Source organism: Neofelis nebulosa, chromosome 1, assembly GCF_028018385.1.
Source record: "Neofelis nebulosa isolate mNeoNeb1 chromosome 1, mNeoNeb1.pri, whole genome shotgun sequence".
In the NCBI taxonomy this organism is placed as follows: Eukaryota; Metazoa; Chordata; class Mammalia; order Carnivora; family Felidae; genus Neofelis; species Neofelis nebulosa.
Window position 1 is genome coordinate 130,824,299 of NC_080782.1, and position 18,438 is coordinate 130,842,736.

General features: G+C 39.6%; 1 protein-coding gene and 1 long non-coding RNA gene across 3 annotated transcripts in view; one reads left to right on the plus strand and one right to left on the minus strand.

The window, feature by feature from the left end:
- RAD50 (RAD50 double strand break repair protein) overlaps positions 1-18,438 on the minus strand; it is an 86,953-nt gene that overhangs the window by 1,217 nt on the left and 67,298 nt on the right. For both annotated transcript variants that reach the window (XM_058736706.1, XM_058736707.1), the window contains 3 exons: positions 3,907-3,992; positions 3,259-3,401; positions 668-801 (listed from right to left, as the gene is read on the minus strand). In XM_058736706.1, coding sequence (XP_058592689.1) covers positions 668-801; positions 3,259-3,401; positions 3,907-3,992 — 363 coding nt within the window. The remainder of the gene's footprint in view (positions 1-667; positions 802-3,258; positions 3,402-3,906; positions 3,993-18,438) is intronic.
- On the plus strand, positions 801-1,698 carry LOC131516154 (uncharacterized). The gene is made up of 2 exons (XR_009263918.1): positions 801-1,248; positions 1,468-1,698. It is a non-coding gene; the product is annotated as an uncharacterized LOC131516154 (long non-coding RNA).

The window sequence follows — 18,438 nt, forward strand, 5'->3', positions numbered from 1 at the left end:
ACTGAGCTTTGAAAAGTATTAGCCCTTATGTGCTGGTCATGCAGGACGACTGAGAGGTGGCTGAGAAAGGTGCCCCATTCCTGCTAGTGTCTCTGCCAGAAAGAATCTATCTTGAGCCAGAGTACCCAAAATAGCTTCTCTAGTTTGGGAAAAGTGGGTTTCCTCTGCCAGCACAGGAGGGGCTGCCCATTCCTGGGGTCTGCACCCACCACACATGAATGTGGCAAAAGCTGTGTGCAATTTTACTTTCTAGATTCTACATAACCACTATTATACTTTTTGAATAGGAGCTGTCATTCCTCATAAAACTGGGGAGATGGGCCAAAATCCACTATTAGCACCTAGAAATGTTTTAAGCAGGGCATGCTAACTCCTCTACATGACCTGTGGGCACCTGTGGTGGGTTTACAGAGAAAGCAAACCAAGCCAGGAAACCCTTCAGCACACCTGGGGAGATTGCAGGATGTGTCTGGGGCTGCTGTTCACCACCTAGTTCTTTTTAAGCATCTGAAGAATTACTATCAAAGGTAAAGCCTAACGTCTGACACCAACTAGCTTTCCCAAGGAAGACACATGCAGAGAAGGTTTTCACCACAGAACTCTACGTTACTTTCTAAGTGTAATATATATTACTATCATAGCCTGCCCCCAAATTTGAGATACTTACTCAACGAGAGCATGTGCAAGAGATTCAATATTTTCTCTGTCAAGATTTGTTGTTGGCTCATCCAAGGCAAGGATGCCACAGTTCAAGCAGAATGTTTCAGCCAGGGCCAGACGAATGATGAGTGAGGCTAATACCTGGAAGAAAGCACCAGAGCTGAGCTGTACCACACAGACCTCTTTCTCATTCACGTTAGGAAAGCATGCACACCTGGCCTAACGTCTTTATAAGGGAAGGGAGCAATGTCATTGGGTCAGTGACTTTAGGTGAATTGTTGCTCTTTTATTTGGGAGAGCCTGGCCCTGTGACCAGACTCTTAAACCCTTCCAGAAAGTGAACCATCAGGTATGTTGTATCTCAGCCTGTCATCTGCATTACTGTTTATCTGTAACTAATCATTTTAGTTAACTGTATAAGATTAACAACCTCTCACCCACTCTTTTTCTGAGTTACTTTTAAATCTGTATGTTCTGGGGTCCCAGAGGGGCACCAGGTATTGTGTTCTAACCTACACTTAAATGTCTGTGTTTATAATTCTGAGGGAACCAAGACAGAAAGAATATTCCCGTGTCAGTGTATCAGGAGTACAGAAGTATGGTTTTTTTTTTTTTTTTAATTTATTTTTGGGACAGAGAGAGACAGAGCATGAACGGGGGAGGGGCAGAGAGAGAGGGAGACACAGAATCGGAAACAGGCTCCAGGCTCCGAGCCATCAGCCCAGAGCCTGACGCGGGGCTCGAACTCACGGACCGCGAGATCGTGACCTGGCTGAAGTCGGACGCTTAACCGACTGCGCCACCCAGGCGCCCCAGTATGGTTTTATTTAAGCTAAACTATAGGACATCCAAGGAACTGAAACTCTGAGCACTTTCCCAGTTAGTAGAAACCTAATACTAAAACCCTCAGCCCCAGCTGAAGCCATCTGAGGGCACAAAGGACACAGAATTAAGCATAACAGAGTATCCACTACTTTTTCATGAGCTGTCCATATCCCCTCCCCTTGAATCTACGAATAAAGGAGCATCAGTGAGTGAGTTGTGATTTCAGAGCAGTTTACAGCTTCTCTTTGATGTCCAGGGAAGGCTAGAAGACTGCAGAAGCCAGGATCATAGCTTGGCCCTTTGGGGAAGACACTTCCTTCCTGTATTTGAACGCTAATACAGCCCCCACCTGCAACCCTACATATTAAGAGTCTAAATGATGTTCCTGGCCAACCTTTACCAAAGTTTTTGTCTTCTCCCCCAACCCAACACCAAGGAAGCAATTACTGCTAATTTTTATAATTTAGAGTATCTACAGGAAATCTATTTTGTTTAGAAAATAATTTTCAAAGCATTTTCAATACAAAGGGACATGTTACAAATTCTGTATTTTCTTATTCATAATAACCACTGAAAACCACCAAAGCAAGTAGGAATACTGGTTATAGATCACAAAGTTGTCATTTTTGCAGACTATGATTAAGATAATAATCTGCATATGCCTTAAATTGGTATCAGCTGGGCTGACAAAAAATACATATACACAGGATTGTCTTTAAGCAAAAATAGAAAACTGTTTATGAAAATACTTTATATAATGTGAGCACCCATTCCTAGAATTTTAAGATTTTTTAAAGAAAATCAGGGGTCTGGAATTTTTATCCCATAAATCTGCTTCTAATCTAAAGAGTAAGCTCAAGCATCCATGACATCTTGGTTGTAAACCTATGTGCAGTGAAAGGACCCAGCCTTGTTCCCCAAGAATGAAGGTCCAATTTTCCTGATTCCTTAAAGCTTTATTCCTCTGATTTGGCCTGTGCTCCCTATCCAACAACACAGGCTGTCCTCTCAGAGCCTCATCTAGAGCCAGATGGCCTGACCCAGCAGCTGAGTCTAGGCAGTGGGGGGAGAAGGGATGCAGGGGCAGCTATGGGTGTCAAGGCCTCTGTTCTAACAGGCGCTTCTCTTAACATTGTTCTAAAGTAATCTCTACATCCAACATGGGGCTCAAACCACAAGATCAAAAGTCAGATGCTTTTCTGACTGAGCCAGCCAGGTGCTCCTGGCAAGAACCCTTCTTTTAGAGGGTCTGCAGGTCCAAAGGCTAGGTGGGGGCAGGGACACAGTCCTGTGATGGGGCTGCTTTTCAATGAGACTTATTTTAATGCCTCATGTGGCTCAACCTGGGATGTGGTTTGGTGAACGCCCCTCCCCCACTTCTGACTGCTCTGAAATCAGGATGCATTCTTGCAGTTAAAACTGCATTCTTTATTTCTTGGTGGCACATAAAACAGAGGTATGTCTTACAATTGATAACACAAGTAACTTTATTCTCATAAGGAGAGTTATGAAGCAATGAATGGTTCTCCGTTAGGCTGATCACATGAGGACTTCTCAGACCCTTCTCCTGAAAGATTATCTAATGTTGCAGGAAATGCTGGTTAAAACTGGAAGAGGGTAACGGGTAGCTGAGTCTGGCTAACTTTATGTGGCAACAAGGAGTGCTGTGAGAGTCTTCTCACCATATTCCCCAGCAGCTCTGGGTGCTTTCACTGCACAGACACTAGTTTCTGTCAGTTACCTGTGGGCTTCCTAGGGGCTTGAGATACCTGCCTTCTGTCCAGCACTGCATCGTCCTCGCATATCCAAGGCTGTGTCTCCCTTCAGCATCACCACTCGGTAGTTATAATTCCGCCTTTTATCAGAGGCTGATACATTTTCATCGGCATCAGACCGAATTTCTATGTATTCAATATCTGACACAAAAAGAAGATTTCAGAGCAACCTATACTCTGTAGCCTTTTGTCATCTGCAAATATCAAGTAAGCCTAAGAAGCAACGTGACATTACCATTAAAAGTGGCTGGGAGGGTTCATGAGGAAGAAGCAACCCAGATGTCTCAACCCTCAGTCTCTGCTCTGCCTTGCTTAGTTCCCCTATTAAAAGAGTTTCCTCCTGCTGGTTTTCTTCTTATCACATTTCAGCTTATCCCTATCTACACTTCAACAGAATCTATTAGGTCATCAGTTAAATATAATATGTACCATAGCCAAATATGTAAGTCTCGTCAGGGTTTGGAATAGAAAACTTTGCATTTTCTTTCCTTGTTACAAGATATTGTCAAGATAAGAATTCTTAGAAAATCTCTTGAGATGTTCACAAAGGGGTCCAGGAGGTAATACTGGCATGATGAGAGATAATATGTGCAAAAAGCCAGGGACGGGGCTTTGGAAAAGATCCGGGATAAACCATGTAAATTACCTTGTCCACGATAGGTACTTCGCCAAAGGTCACGAATAATTTTGTTGATTTCTTCCATTTTCATACTGTGAAATTTCATGATTGCTCTGGAAAAAGAAGCCACTGATACTTAAAAGGAAAAATAGTATAATGATAACACTAATTACATGTAATAGTATATATTAAAAGTATATGAAATACATAATGTATATACCATAAGTATCATAATAATCTCCTGAAATAACAAATTACTTCCAATGATAAAAGGAGAATACAGTAAGAGCGAGAAAAAATAAACAGAACAAAAACACTGCTGCTTAGTTACAAATGAATACAGCCAGGGATGTGCCCAGTGCTCCAGAGTCCTTACCTCTTTCCATTTTCACTCTCTCTGACAGGACAAATACTCTCAGATATTGACATTCTGTGAAAATTTCAGAAATTTTGGTAGACTTTTTCTTGGGCTTAGTGGAAGGATTATAGCCACTGTAGCCTACCAGTTACAGGAAGACCTGCTGATTAAATGGATGGCAGGGAGTTAAAGACAGCAGGTGAGTTGTACAGGGGTCCCCTAGTCTTTGGGGACATATGCGCAAGTCTGGAACTGCTGCCTTTTTTCTCTTCTGTTACTCTTCAGGTTTTGCAGAAAGTGAGCCTCTTAAGGTGCTTTAATGCCTCAGATCTGTGAGAATTTTACCAACCAGAAAGTATGGTTCAGAGAGAGCGACTTAGAGGCTTAAACTGAGGTGAACCTCAAAGCTTTTATTTTCCCTTCCTAGTTGAGGATTAAGAAATTCCAACTCCAAATATGTGCATTCATTTCCATTTGGCCTGTCAGGCTCCCCACCCCCACCCCACAACACTTAAAAAACTAGTACTTTCTAAATACTAAAAAGAGGCAAAGCAATGTTTGTAGAAAGAAAAGTAGACTGTTAATAACTAACTTTGTTCTTACTATAGTCACCTTTCACCAAAAAGCCCTCATGTTCTTTGGAAAAGGTTTTATGAGCTAATAAATGTTGCATCAGTGACAAAAAGGCAAACATCATGGCCATGACCATACAGAGGATGTGAGGCGGACTTACTTCCATTTGCAAGCCTCTTATCTGATATATACAAAAAAAGAAACTGAACGTAATGCTACTACCTCTGCAGAATCATTTCATGATCTTTGGTTCACCAGCAAGAGAGAGAGAAATGACTCAACATAAATACATTTTAAATATCAGATGAAGGATTTTGAAGTAATAAAGACTGGAAAAAACCATATTGTGCTTGTTGATGAGAATGCAGCACGTCTCCATTTTCTACTTTATACATCTGTCTCGGCCTGACATTTTACACTCCTTTCAAAAGGACTGAGCAAAACCTAAGTATTTGTCAAACAAACAATAAAACCCCTCGAGAATGTTCTCGGAACCAATCATGTAATCCATAGCTCTTTACATATTACAATCCTGATTTTTCATACACATTTTTAAAAAGGTCATTTTTCCATTCAACCGAAAGATCTTTCATAACCTTAGTCAGCTTTCCCAAGGTGGACAGCTAGCTCCAGGTGGGGCAGGGGTGTCCAAGGTGCACACAGCCTCCGCCATGGACTCCTTGTACGACAGAGGTGGCGCATCCTGGCCTGTGTAGGGTCCGCTGAGAAACAGCACTGCAAGCAGCTCAAGTCCTGAGGGAAATCTACACTCACCAAGGGGTGTGTCACACCAAGTTGATGCCTACTGCTGTTGACTAGGCCATCATTAGCTTAGCTTTGTATCATCTCTCTCCAGTATGGAGTTTATAGCCCCACTGTGCAATAGCAGGGGATGATTAAGGTAAACGACATTCAACCCACTTGAGGGATAACAGTGATATTAGTGGTTACTACTAAAGAACATTTACCTTATGTGAAGCAAAATTATGGTAAATAGGGGCTCCCCGGGTGGCTCAGTTAAGGGTCCAACCTCAGCTCAGGTCATGCTCTCATGGCTCATGAGTTTGAGCCCCACGTTGGGCTCTGTGCTGACAACTCAGAGCCTGGAGCCTGGTTCAGATTCTGTGTCTCCCTCTCTCTCTGCCCTTCCCCCACCCCCTCAAAAATAAACATTAAAAAAGAAATTAAAAAAAATTATGGTAAACAATCATAGGTCATTTAATCCTTACAAATATACTGGGAGTTAGCTTTGGTTATCTCTGTTTTACCATTAAGAAAACTGATACTGTAATAATAAATTTTCTGAAATAGAAATTGATCCCACTTACAACAGCATCAAAACCAATAAAGTCATTAGGAATAAATCTAACCAAGGAGATGAAAGATCTCTACTCTGAAAACTCTAAGACACTGATAAAAGAAATAGAAGAAGACACAAATACATGGAAAAATATTCCATGTTCACTGATTGGAAGAATCAGTATTGTTAAAATATCAATACTACCAAAAGCCATCTATAAATTGAGCATAATCCCTATCAAAAGTTCAACGGCATATTTTACAAAATTAGAGAAAACACTCCTAAAATTTATATAGACCCACAGAAGACTCTTGAATAGCCAAAGAAATCCTGGAAAGATGAACAAAAAGCAAGAGGCATCACACTTCGATTTTAAGCTACAGTCTTCAAAACATTATTGGCATAAAAATAGACAAACAGATCAAAAGAACAGAATCCTGAGCCCAGAAACAAACCCAAGCATAAACACTCAACTAAAATTTGCCACGGGAGCCAAGAATACTCAATGGAGAAGGCAAGTCTCTTCCAATAGTGCTGGGATCACTGGGTATTAACATGGAAAAGAATGAAACTGGACTCCTATGTTACACCACTCAAAAACTGATTCAAGGGGCGCCAGGGGACTCAGTTGGTTAAGCTTCCAACTTAGGCTCAGGTCATGATCTCATGGTTCGTGAGTTTGAGCCCCCTGTCAGGCTCTGTGCTGACAGCTCAGAGCCTGGAGCCTGCTTCAAATCTTGTGTCTCCCTCTCTCTGCTCCTCCCCCAACTGCTCGCTCTCTCTCAAAAATAAATTAAAAAATTAAAAAAAAATTAACTTTTCAAAATGGAGTAAAGATTTTCATTTAAGTATAAGACCTAACACGATGAAACTCCTAGAGGAAAACATAGGAAGTGAGTTCTTTGATGTGATGTTTTTGGAAATTATAGAATGGCTAAAGAAATCATCAATAAAATGAAAAGACAACCTACAAAATGGGCAAAATACTGGCAAACCCTGTATCTGATAAGGGGTTAATATCCAAAATCCATACAGAACTCCTATAATTCAACAGCAAAAAAAGAAAAAAAAAGAAAAAAAAAAGGTGACCCTTGAACAACACAGAGGTTGGGGTGCCAAACTGCCACACAAAATCCATGGATAACTTTTGACCCTCCTCCTCCCAAAACCCAACCACTAATAGCTTATTGTTGACCAGAAGAGGCCTTACCCATAACACAAACAGCCAATTAAATGCTAGCATGGATTTGGAGAAAAAGGAACCCTTGTCCACTGATAGTAGGACTATAAGCAGGTGCAGCCATTATGGTAAACATTATGAAGGTTCCTAAAAAAATTAAAAATAGAATTTCCACAGGATCTAGCAATTTCCACATCCACAGGAGATGAAAACACTATGTCAAAGAGATTATCTGCATCCCCATGTTCAAAGCAACATTTTTTTTATATGAAATTTATTGTCAAATTAGTTTCCATACAACACCCAGTGCTCATCCCAAAAGATGCCCTCTTCAATGCCCATCACCTACCCTCCCCTCCCTCCCACCCCCCATCAACTTTTAGTTTGTTCTTAGTTTTTAAGAGTCTCTTATGCAAAGCAACATTTTTTAAAGAAATGTTTATTTTGAGATAGGGAGAAGGTGTGCAGGTGCTCACGAATAGGGGAGGAACAGAGAGAGAAGAGAGAGAGAATCCCAAACAGGCTCCACGCTGCCAGCACAGAGCATGATGCAGAGCTGGATCTCACATATATGAAATCATGACCTGACCTGAAATCAAGCTGGATACTTAACCAAATGAGCCACCCAGGCACCCCCACAGCATTATTTACAATAGCCATGACACAGAAACAACCTATGTGCCTGTGGATGGATGGATGCATGAAGATGTGTGGTATATATATTCAATGGATTATTACTCAGCCATTAAAAAAATGAGGAAATCCTACCATTTAGGACATATGGATGGTCCCTGCAGATATGCTAAATAAAATTAAGTCAGAGAAAGAGAACACTATATGATCTCACTTATATGTGGGATCTACACAAAAACACCAAATTCACAGAAAAAGGGATCAGATTTGTGGTCACCAGATGTGAAAAGTGGGAGGAGGGAGAATTGGGAGGAAGATGGTCAAAAGATACAAATTTCCTTGGGGCGTCTGGGTGGCTCAGTTGGTTAAGCGTCCAACTCTTGATTTTGGCTCAGGTCATCATCTCACAGTTGTGAGATCAAGTCCCTTGTCAGGTCCTGCTGGGGGTAGAGCCCACTAGAGATTCTCTCTCTCCCTCTGCCCCTCCCCTGCTAGGCATGCTCTCTTAAAAAAAAAAAAAAAAAGTACAAATTTCCAGTTATAGGTAAGTACTAAGTATGAAAGGTACACCATGATGACCACAACTAACACTACCATATGATACAGAAGACAGATGTTAAGGAAGTAGATCCTAACAGTTGTCATCACAAGGAGAATTTTCTCCCCCTTTCTTTTTATTGTATCTGTATGAGACAATGGATGTTAGCTAAACCCACTGTGGTAAACATTTCACAGTATTATGTAAATCAAACCATCAGGGTGTACATCTTAAACTTACACAGTGATGTATGCCAATTATTTCTTGGTAACACTAAAAAAACCCTGAGGTTTAATGAAATTAGTAACTTGGTCCCAATTAGAGAAAATTGGTTAGGATGTTAATAGCCTTTGAATATCATAATTAAAATTAAAAAGGCAGTCAAAATGCCATCTTTAAAGCCACCAGGCTCAGATAGTTTTATGAGTAAATGTTAGCTCCCAAGTATATAAAGTATTACACACCAAGGAAAGATAGAAGAAAAAAAAGGAAAAAAAGTACAGGCCTATTTTGCTTTATGAATACATAAAGTCAAATTTAGTAGTAAAGTATTAAAAAGACCAAGTAGTATCATGGTATCAGTGGTATCATGACCAAGTAGCATTTATCCCAAGTAAGACTTGTACAACAGGAAAAATAATTTAAGATAAGTCATGGCAGGGCACGTGGGTGGCTCAGTCTCTTGAGCATCTGACTTCGGCTCAGGTCACGATCTCATGGCTCTTGAGTTCGAACCCTGCATCAGGCTCTCTGCTGTCAGCACAGAGACTGCTTCAGATTCTCTGTCCCCCTCTCTTTGCCCCTCCCCCACTTGCTCTCTATCAAAAATAAACATTTAAAATATATATAAAGGAATACTTCCAAAGAACAACAAAAAGATGCCTCTTATGGCTACTCTCCAATAATGTCCTAGAGATCCCTAGCAATTCAGTAAGACAATAAAAAGAAATGCATAAATGAGGGGGGAAAACTTGTCATTGTTTCTGTGGGTGATATAACTGTGCACTTAGAAAATCTAAAAAATGAGGGGTGGCTGGGTGGCTCAGTTTGTTAAGTGTCTAACTCTTGATTTCAGCTCAGGTCATGCATGATCTCCTGGTTTGTGAATTTGAGCCCAGAGTTGGGCTCGACACTGACAGTACTGAGCCTGCTTGGGATTTTCTTTTCCTTTCTCTCTGCCCCTCCTGTGCTTGCACCCTCTTTCTCTCAAAATAAATAAACTTAAAAAAAAAAAAAAGGGAAAATCTAAAAAATCAACTGAAAAACTAACAAGACTAACAAGGTGGTCAGAAATAAACATAAAAAAAATATTAGTATTATTATGTAGTAAGCAAAATCCAATAGGAAGCATAATAGAAAAGAAGATCCTATTCACAGTGGTAATAAAAACTATGAAATACCTACCAAGAAATCTAACAAAATGATACAGGATCTAGAGGGAAAAGCTATAAAACAGAACAAACCCTACAATAAAACAAGAACTGATTAAGTAGGAGAAACTTACTATGCAGTGCGTAATAGCTTTAGTATTACAAACATGTCCATTCTCAAGTAATCCATTGAACCAAATACAATCCAAATAGAACTCCCAACATGATTAAAAAAAATTAATGAAATATATAAAATGACTCTAAAGTTTGGATCGCAGACATAATGTAAAAGAATAAAATCAAAGTACTAGGACAGGAATCAAGATGAAACAAACCCAAATACATGGAGAACGTTAGTTTATAACTGTTATTTCAAGTCAGTGGGAAAAGTTTCAATAGTAGGGGAAGGAGGGAAAAATTATATCACTATCTTTATTAAACCTCAAAATCCAAATGAATTAAAGGATTAAAAGTTAAATAAAACTATCAGAAGAAAACAGTTTTATAATTTAGAACTGGAAAGTCTTTAAAAAATTGTTTTTAATGTTTATTTATTTTGAGAGAGACAGACCGACAGACACGCAGGGAGGGACAGAGAGAGAGAGAGAGAGAGAGAGAGAGAGAGAGAGAATCCAAGCAGGCTCCACACTGTCAGCACAGAGCCTGATGTGGGGCTCAAACTCACGAACCATGAGACCATGACCTGAGCTGAAATCAAGAGTCAGCTGCTCAACCAACTGAACCACACCCGAGACTGGGAATTCTTTCCAAGGGAGAAGCTATAAATAAGAAGACTAAAGGTTTGCCTACCTAAAAATTAAATGTCACAAATAATACCATAAAGTTAACGGTAAAATGACAAACTGGGAGTAACTACTTGCAATGTACGTGAAAAGGATTACCATCCAAAATCTATAAAAATGTGGTACAAATCACTATGAAAAACATAACCTAATAGTAATCTGGTAAAGAGATTTATGAACAGGCAATTCTAAGAAAAGAAATACAAATAGCCTACATATGAAATGACATTTAACCTCACTAGTAAATAAGGAAATGTAAACTCAAGTGAGAATGTTTTTGTACAGTGGATTGGCAGAAAGTAAAAAGGCTAATATGAAATGCAGTCGTGGAGAAATGGGCACTTTCACACACTACTAGTAGAAACATAAATTTTGTGTTTTTCAAAGGTGATTTGGCACTAACAAGTTAAAAATACATATATACTCTCTGTCCCATTAACTCTGTTTCTAAGAAGCTATCTTTCTGGTACATCTGCCCAAGTGTGCAAAGACATACACTATAGCATTATCTGTAGTATCAAACATTTAAAAGCTTCCTTATATGTCCAGATCAAGTAGGTAACATCCATTTTATAGAGTGTTATGCAGCCATTAAAAATAACAAGGTACTTATATATCTGAATATAAAAGATTTTCATCACGTTAAGTGACGTAAAAGAAAAATACCTACAGTGTGATACTATTCACATACACAAAGATCTATTTCTGTGTATATAACATGCAAAAAGCCCTGTGAGGGAAATGAAAATATGTCACCAGAGTAATAATACTTAAGTACCCAATAAATGTCAGTCACTGTCATGGAAATGTGACATGGAAATGTCAAGTCCAACGTGAAGCTCATTCTGTGATTTACATAGTAATGGAGAACAGGAAAGCATAAGTATCTATAATATAAGGCTAAATGGTACAAGCGATACAAATATGGAATATAAAGGAACAAAAAATTACACTGTTTGGGAAGCACTTCAACAAGGTAACATTCCTAGAGGAGAAGCAGCACAGGAAAATGTGAGATATCTTAAGGGAATAAACTCGTTCAGTTTGGTTAGAATATAGTGGGTAGTAAGACATGAAATGGGAAAGACCAGATGTGGAAAGTCTTTCCTAAAATTAGAAGCAAACAGGGACCACTACCTTTAGAAAAATAAACCTGGTAGAAGTACAACAGGAGTAGGAAGGAATAAAGAGGTGGAAGCTACCACAGTAATACAGGTAAGAGTTAGGGAGGGTCTGACTGAGTAGGTAGGCATGGACTGTGGAAGAAAAGCAGTTCTGAGACAGGGCAGGACCCTGTGGAAGATGACAGACACAAACCCAAAGATTAACCTCACATGCCGTGTAGCCCCTGGACTTTATAGGTAATGAACATTTAAGAATGATCTTGAAAATCCATGACCTATAGGAAACTATTATTCTGCTTAGGCAAAGATATGTATTTCACGGGCCGGAAACTGTTGTAGGTAAATGGTCATCTGAGTAGTTACATCAGTCCCACCATGTGCCTGGAATGTGGACATCACTCAGTTACATTTATACTCACTCTTGTGAATTAGTATGTCTTGTGAAACATACTTTATTTTTTAAAAATGTATGAGAGCGCACATGCATGCAAATGGGAGAAGGGCAAAGAAAGAGAGAAAGAGAGAATCCCCAGCTGACTCCACGTAAAAGCACAGAACTTGCGCCAGAGCTCGGATCTCACAAACTGTGAGATCTTGACCTGCGCCTAAATTAAGAGATGCTTAAATGAGCCACCCAGACGCTCCAAGAAAGACTTGTTTATAAATTATTTAATCTTATATTTAAAAACTCCTAAACATGTAAGAGATTTCCTTAAAATTTTCAGTAATAATCAGTTGCATTTTATGAGGACAAATTATGGCTTTAGTGGTATTTATATTCTGATGATCTATAAAAGTCTTAAAACGTGATGCTCACAAATGACAAAGGTTTAACCTATTCCTATTTGAAAGGGGGCACTATGAGGCCAGGAAGACAAAAAGACGTGTCAGTGAAACTACGCAGCATGATACTGTAGTGGCAGATCTATCTCCAAACTCATAGAATGTACAACACTAAGAATGAATCCTAATGTAAACTACACATTTTGACTGATTATGATGTGTCAGTGTAATACCACTCTGGTGAGGGATGGTGACAGTGGGGGAGGCTATAGTTGTGGCGGGAGAATGGTGGTTTGTATATGACAAATCTCAGTACTTTCTGCTCAGTTTTGCTGTGGACCTAAAACTGCTCTAAAATAGTCTATTTGAAAAGAGAGAGAGAGAGAGAGAGAGAGAGAGAGAGAGAGAGAGAGATATCTGTGCCAACATAGCACGTGGGCTGTTTCCATCCATGTCCCTCTTCCTTCTTCACACAGGCGCATCTTTTAAATGCCAGGCTGTCTGTATGGTCCTCTGGCACCTTTTTGCACCATGGCTTCTGCCCCACTAATTAGGTAATCCCCCTTTCGGTTGTAAGTTGTTCAACTCTCCCACACTTGCCTCTTGCTCTTGGACCTTTAATAAAAAGCTTCTGTAAGCATCTGAGTTACTGTCCTCCTAAGTCTGTGTGGGTTCCAGTTTGAAGTCACAAGTGAAGTTATTAGGCCTCCCCAGAACACTAAGGGAGTCCACTTACTGCTGCTCTGACGCCACTTTTTAAATCATTTCAGGACTCAGCTATTAGCAGAGAACACCTGAAAAGCACCTGAACCTGAATTAGCACTAGAACACCTGAAAAGCAGATATTCGAGAACAGGTATCTGAGGGGTTGGAAAAATATCACCAACAGACGACAACTTCACCTGTCAGGGAAAGACTTTTCTAGTTCTTACTTCTTTCATTATTTAAACCATAACCAGAGTGAAAGATACCAAGAAAGAAAACTACCATTCTGCAAAATGTGAAGTGATGCTCAAAACCTGAAGTGTGCATAAAATGGCAGAGGGAACTGGATTTCCCCCCCAGTCTCAGCTATTTCACTGAATAAAACATTAACTGAGAGGGCCAAATACATACATGCCTTACTAATAGAAAAAAATCAGTTCAGGAGTATGATAAAAACTACTAACTTCATGAAAATTAACCAACTTAGATTAGAAAAAAGCAGTAAAAAGATCATACCTTCAAAACCCATTTTCCAACATTATCCTCATCCTTGTATTTAAAATTGTACCAGATTTTGAGATATATAAATTGCTAAAATAACTGGCTAGGGCCATTGCTATTGATGGTTACACTGGATACTCTTCCCTACTGCCCTAGTACTTATCACTGTCAGAACTTCCTGTCTTCCTACATTTAGGTCAGCGGAAGTGCTCTTGTAGAAAGGAATGATATCATGAGTGTCACGTTCTACTGAGTATCATGTTCTGAACTAACAGTGATTTTCACTACTAAGCAAAACTCAAAATCTGTCATTTACCAAACTGAAGTTGTAAAGTTTAAAAGAAAAATGACTTCTTTTTTCTAAATGAAACCCTTAAAGACTATTAAATTAATATCCTAAAACCCTTAAAACTACTGAACTAATTGCCTTTAGCCAGACTCCTAAATATCAGCTTTTAAAATTCAGGCAGTGGTTCAACCACACTGAAAGATAAACATTTAGTTAAAAAAAAAAACTGTAGTGAGTGAGAAATACTACCAGCTATCTTTTGGTTTTGTAATCTACCTGTTTGATGCTAGAGAGGCTACTGGTGTGAAATTGCACTGTGCGCATAGTGAGGACGAGAATGGTGGCCATGAGGCGAGCACTGGATCAAGCACTCTTGTAAACTCTCCTTGAGTACAGGGAGCCAGGCTCTAAACAGACTCACATAGTTGGCTGCCTTGGCTGCAAAACTATAAAAGCTACACATTTTCATTGAGTTTTAGAAGAAGTGTGACTTAATATGCAACATTCTACATTTGGGGAAAAATGACAGTGGAAAGTTTGGGGCATAGGATAGATTACTGCACTTTTAAGTGATACATTCCAAAAATCATTTAATTTTAATTGATATCTTCTTTTAAAGGGGTAAGGGATAATATATTCTAAATGATGTAGTTTTCCCCCTTCTCATCTAGTAGAAGTGTCTCTGACCACTGGCAATGCTTATAATCAGTGATGTTTTTAGATGATTACTAATAACAGATGGTAATCGGCTTTTCTTGAAAATGCACTGCTAATTTCCTGTGTTACCTTAAATAGACAGTCGAATGCAACAATACACGGATCGCATGCTTCATTCTAAGAGGTGAAACAATGAGGGAAATTTTGGACCTTTCTAGGTGAGAAGGCAAATTTAAGGCTCACAGTATAAACTTTAAGAAGGCCACTGTTTGCAAGCACAAGCCCACAGAGACTCAATTTGGGGGAAATCTGTACCACTTTTCTTCTCATTTAGAAGAATCCATCTGATTACCAGATAACAGAACTCAGTAAACAGCCTGGCTTTGTTCCTTAGGCAAGCCTAAATTGCTGGAAAGCACCTCTGCACCTCCCCGCCCCCACAAGCTCCTCCTGTCTGGCCCCATCAAGCCCCCTCACACTGTTCTGTGTGATGGCTGTGGCACTGAGGCACTTTTCTCTACTAAAGTGGCACTGAGGCACTTTTCTCTACTAAGGTGCCCTTTGTTCATTATTCAAGGCCAAGGTCAAATACAGACTGTGGAGCACCTACCATGGTCTCCACTACTGGACCATTAGCAGTTTGCAGGAGGCATAGGGTATGTTATTCCCGTCTTCCCCAGAGCTCGACAAGAAAATACTAACAGGGATTTTTGAATAAACATGTGCCTTAATTTAGGGAATTCCTCTTCTTCCTGCTGCCAATGCCTCTTAGGGTATGCAGGGATTGCTTGACGGGTCCTAGCTCTAGTTTTCTATTCAGTTAACATATATGAAACCCTAAGTCTGGAAGTCAGTGTAATTAGACAGAGTTACCTTGCGGTAGAATACATGCAAGTAAAATTTAAAAGACCAGCCTACCTAATTTGGCCCCTCAGTCCCCTCTACCTATCACCTCACTTTCCGGCTCCCCTTCAAAGAATGTTTTGTAAGAATTATCTATACTCACTGTCTCTACTTCTTAACCCCACTCTCTCCTCATCCAACTCCAAAGCTTCAGTTCAAACCATGCCACTAAGATTGCTCCTCAAAATCATTAACACCTCCATTTGTCAAAATGAGGGGTCACCTGTGAGTGCTCATCTCCTCTGATCTCTCAATAACACTAGATTTTTGAAATACTTTCTTTACTTGGTTTTTAAGATACCATGCCTTTTATTTTTTATTTTATTTTAGAAAGAGCGAACACGAGTAGGGGAAAGGGGCAGAAAGAGAGGGAGAGAGAGAATTTTAAGCAGGCTCCATGCCCAGCGCAGAGCCCGAAGCAGGGCTCGATCTTAGGACCTTGGGATCATGACCTGAGCTGAAATCAAGAGTTGGATGCTCAACCGAGTCACCGAGGATACCGTATCTTTAAAAATTTTTCTACTCCATGAGCTACTTCATTTGATTTGTAAACATTAGGAGTCTTGGGACCCTTCCCTTCTCTATCTATAGTTCTCTCATGTAATCTGTGTGGCTTTAGATACTACATATACGCTGATGATTCCCAAATTTATACCTTACTCCTAAAGTCTAGACTCTATACATCCAACTCCTTGATGTGCCTATAGGAACCTCATTCTCAGTTAAGTATCTGACTCTTGATTTTGGCTCAGGTCATGATCTCATTTGTGGAATCAGGTCCCTCCGGCTCTAGGCTGACAGTGTGGAGCCTGCATGGGATTCTCCCTTTCCTTTTTCTCTGCCCCTCCCCTGCCTGCTCTTTCTTTTAAAATAGATGAATAAACTTAAAAAAAAAAAGTGTCTAAAAAGCCTCTCGATTTTCCTTTCCAAATCCTGCCCATTTCAAGGAATCGCAGTGTATTCCACCTTTTGCTTAAGTAAAATTATGTAGGAGCAATCTCTGATTTTTTTCTTTCCTTTTCCTCCCTTGCATTCAATTCAGAAGCAAGGCAGTCAACTCCATTTCCAAAACAAATCTTGAGTCCATCTGCTTGTCTCCATTTTCACTCCTACCTCCCTAGTCTAGTCCACCACCATCTCTTGGATTAATACAACATTCTCCTCCACTAGTCTCATTTCTATTCTTGTCCCCCTACAATACATTCTGCAAATAGCAGCCAGTACAATTTCTTCAAACTATGGATCAGATTATATTACATCCCTACTTCAAACCCACCAGGGACTACCTATCATACAGAGAATAAATGCAAGGGCACCACACAGTCTGGGAACCATCTATCTCTGACCTCATTCCCCTGCTCACTATATTCTAGCTATGCTTGCCTTCTTCCTAGTCCTTGAACTCCTCCTGTTCAAACTAGTCTTGGGGCCTATACATCAGATATTCTCTACATCTGGAAGGCTTGCATCTCAGCTTTTTGCATATGTTGTTCCCTGTCATGAGTCAGGCCCCAGCTTAAATGCCACATTCTGTTGCCTTAGAAAGACCTCAAGTAGCCCCTGAATTACACCTATCACTGAAGTTAATTTTGGGTAATCTTGGACTCTCTTCTCAATCTTGATAAATACTTGATCTTTACAGGTAGATTAAGGCTAACAGTATTCAATTAACATTAAACGTCCCTTCTGTTTAGATCCCACCCTTGAAAAATTTGGTCTCAAAGAATGTTTAAATAGAAAGAGAAACCTACATGTTCTTAAAGTTCAACAGTACTAGTAAAGAATAGACAGTATAAGAATTTATATAGGGGCATCTGGGTGGCTTGCTGGGTGAGTGTCTGACTCTTGATTTTGGGTCAGTTCATGGTCTCACAGTTGTGGGACTAAACCCCGCATATGTTTGGGATTCTTTCTCTCCTCTCCACCCTTTCCCCCCTAGTGCATGTACTCATGCTTGCTCTCTCTCTTCCCTCAAAATAAACTTTAAAACCTTAAAATCATAAAAAAAAATAATTTATATTAAAGAATGGAAGATGACAAGAAAGCTGCCTTAAATGGCCTCTTAGTTTTCCTTACAACTCTGACTCTATATTATTATAACTGAGTTAAAAAAAATTTCCATTTTATAGATAAGGAAACTGAACCCCAGGACACTTAAATAATTTGCTAAATGTCAAACGTCAGAATATGAATTAAAGTAGTCTCCATAGAAAATACTTTTAACCATCTATTACAAATTTTTGAGGATTTAAAAAGGAAGAATTTGCCAACTTTTACAAAAACATTTTCCGCTTTGTAAGATTTTTATTTTTTCAAGACAACCAATTTAAGTTACCCTACTCTATAAAAGAGGTTTTTAATGATAAAAATCTCTTAGGATTCTTGTCTCTTGAAATAAACTTGCCTTACTAGGAGTAGGTCTCCTATTTCTTAGTGCTCAGAAAATGTTTGACAAGTTTACTGGGCATCTGCAGCATCTGTTGCTTAAGAACTAAAAAAGTAAAAAGCTTCCTAAAGGCATAAATATAGGAGGTAGCTGAAAAGACTAAAAAGAATCTGAAAGGCAAAAGGGGGAGGGGGGAGAAGACAATGTGTGTACATACAGTCTTCTGGGCAAGGATTTTTAATGTCTTGCTAGAGTTCTTGTTTCAAAACCTAGCATTTTGGGGTTCCAGGGTGGCTCAATTAAGTGTTTGATTTTGGCTCAGGTCATGACCTCACAGTTTGGGAGTTTGAGCCCCGTATCAGGATCTCTGCTGTCAGCACAGAGCCTGCTTTGGATCCTATCTCTCACTCTCCCTCTGCCCCTCCTCTGCTGACACTCTCACAAATAAAAAATAAC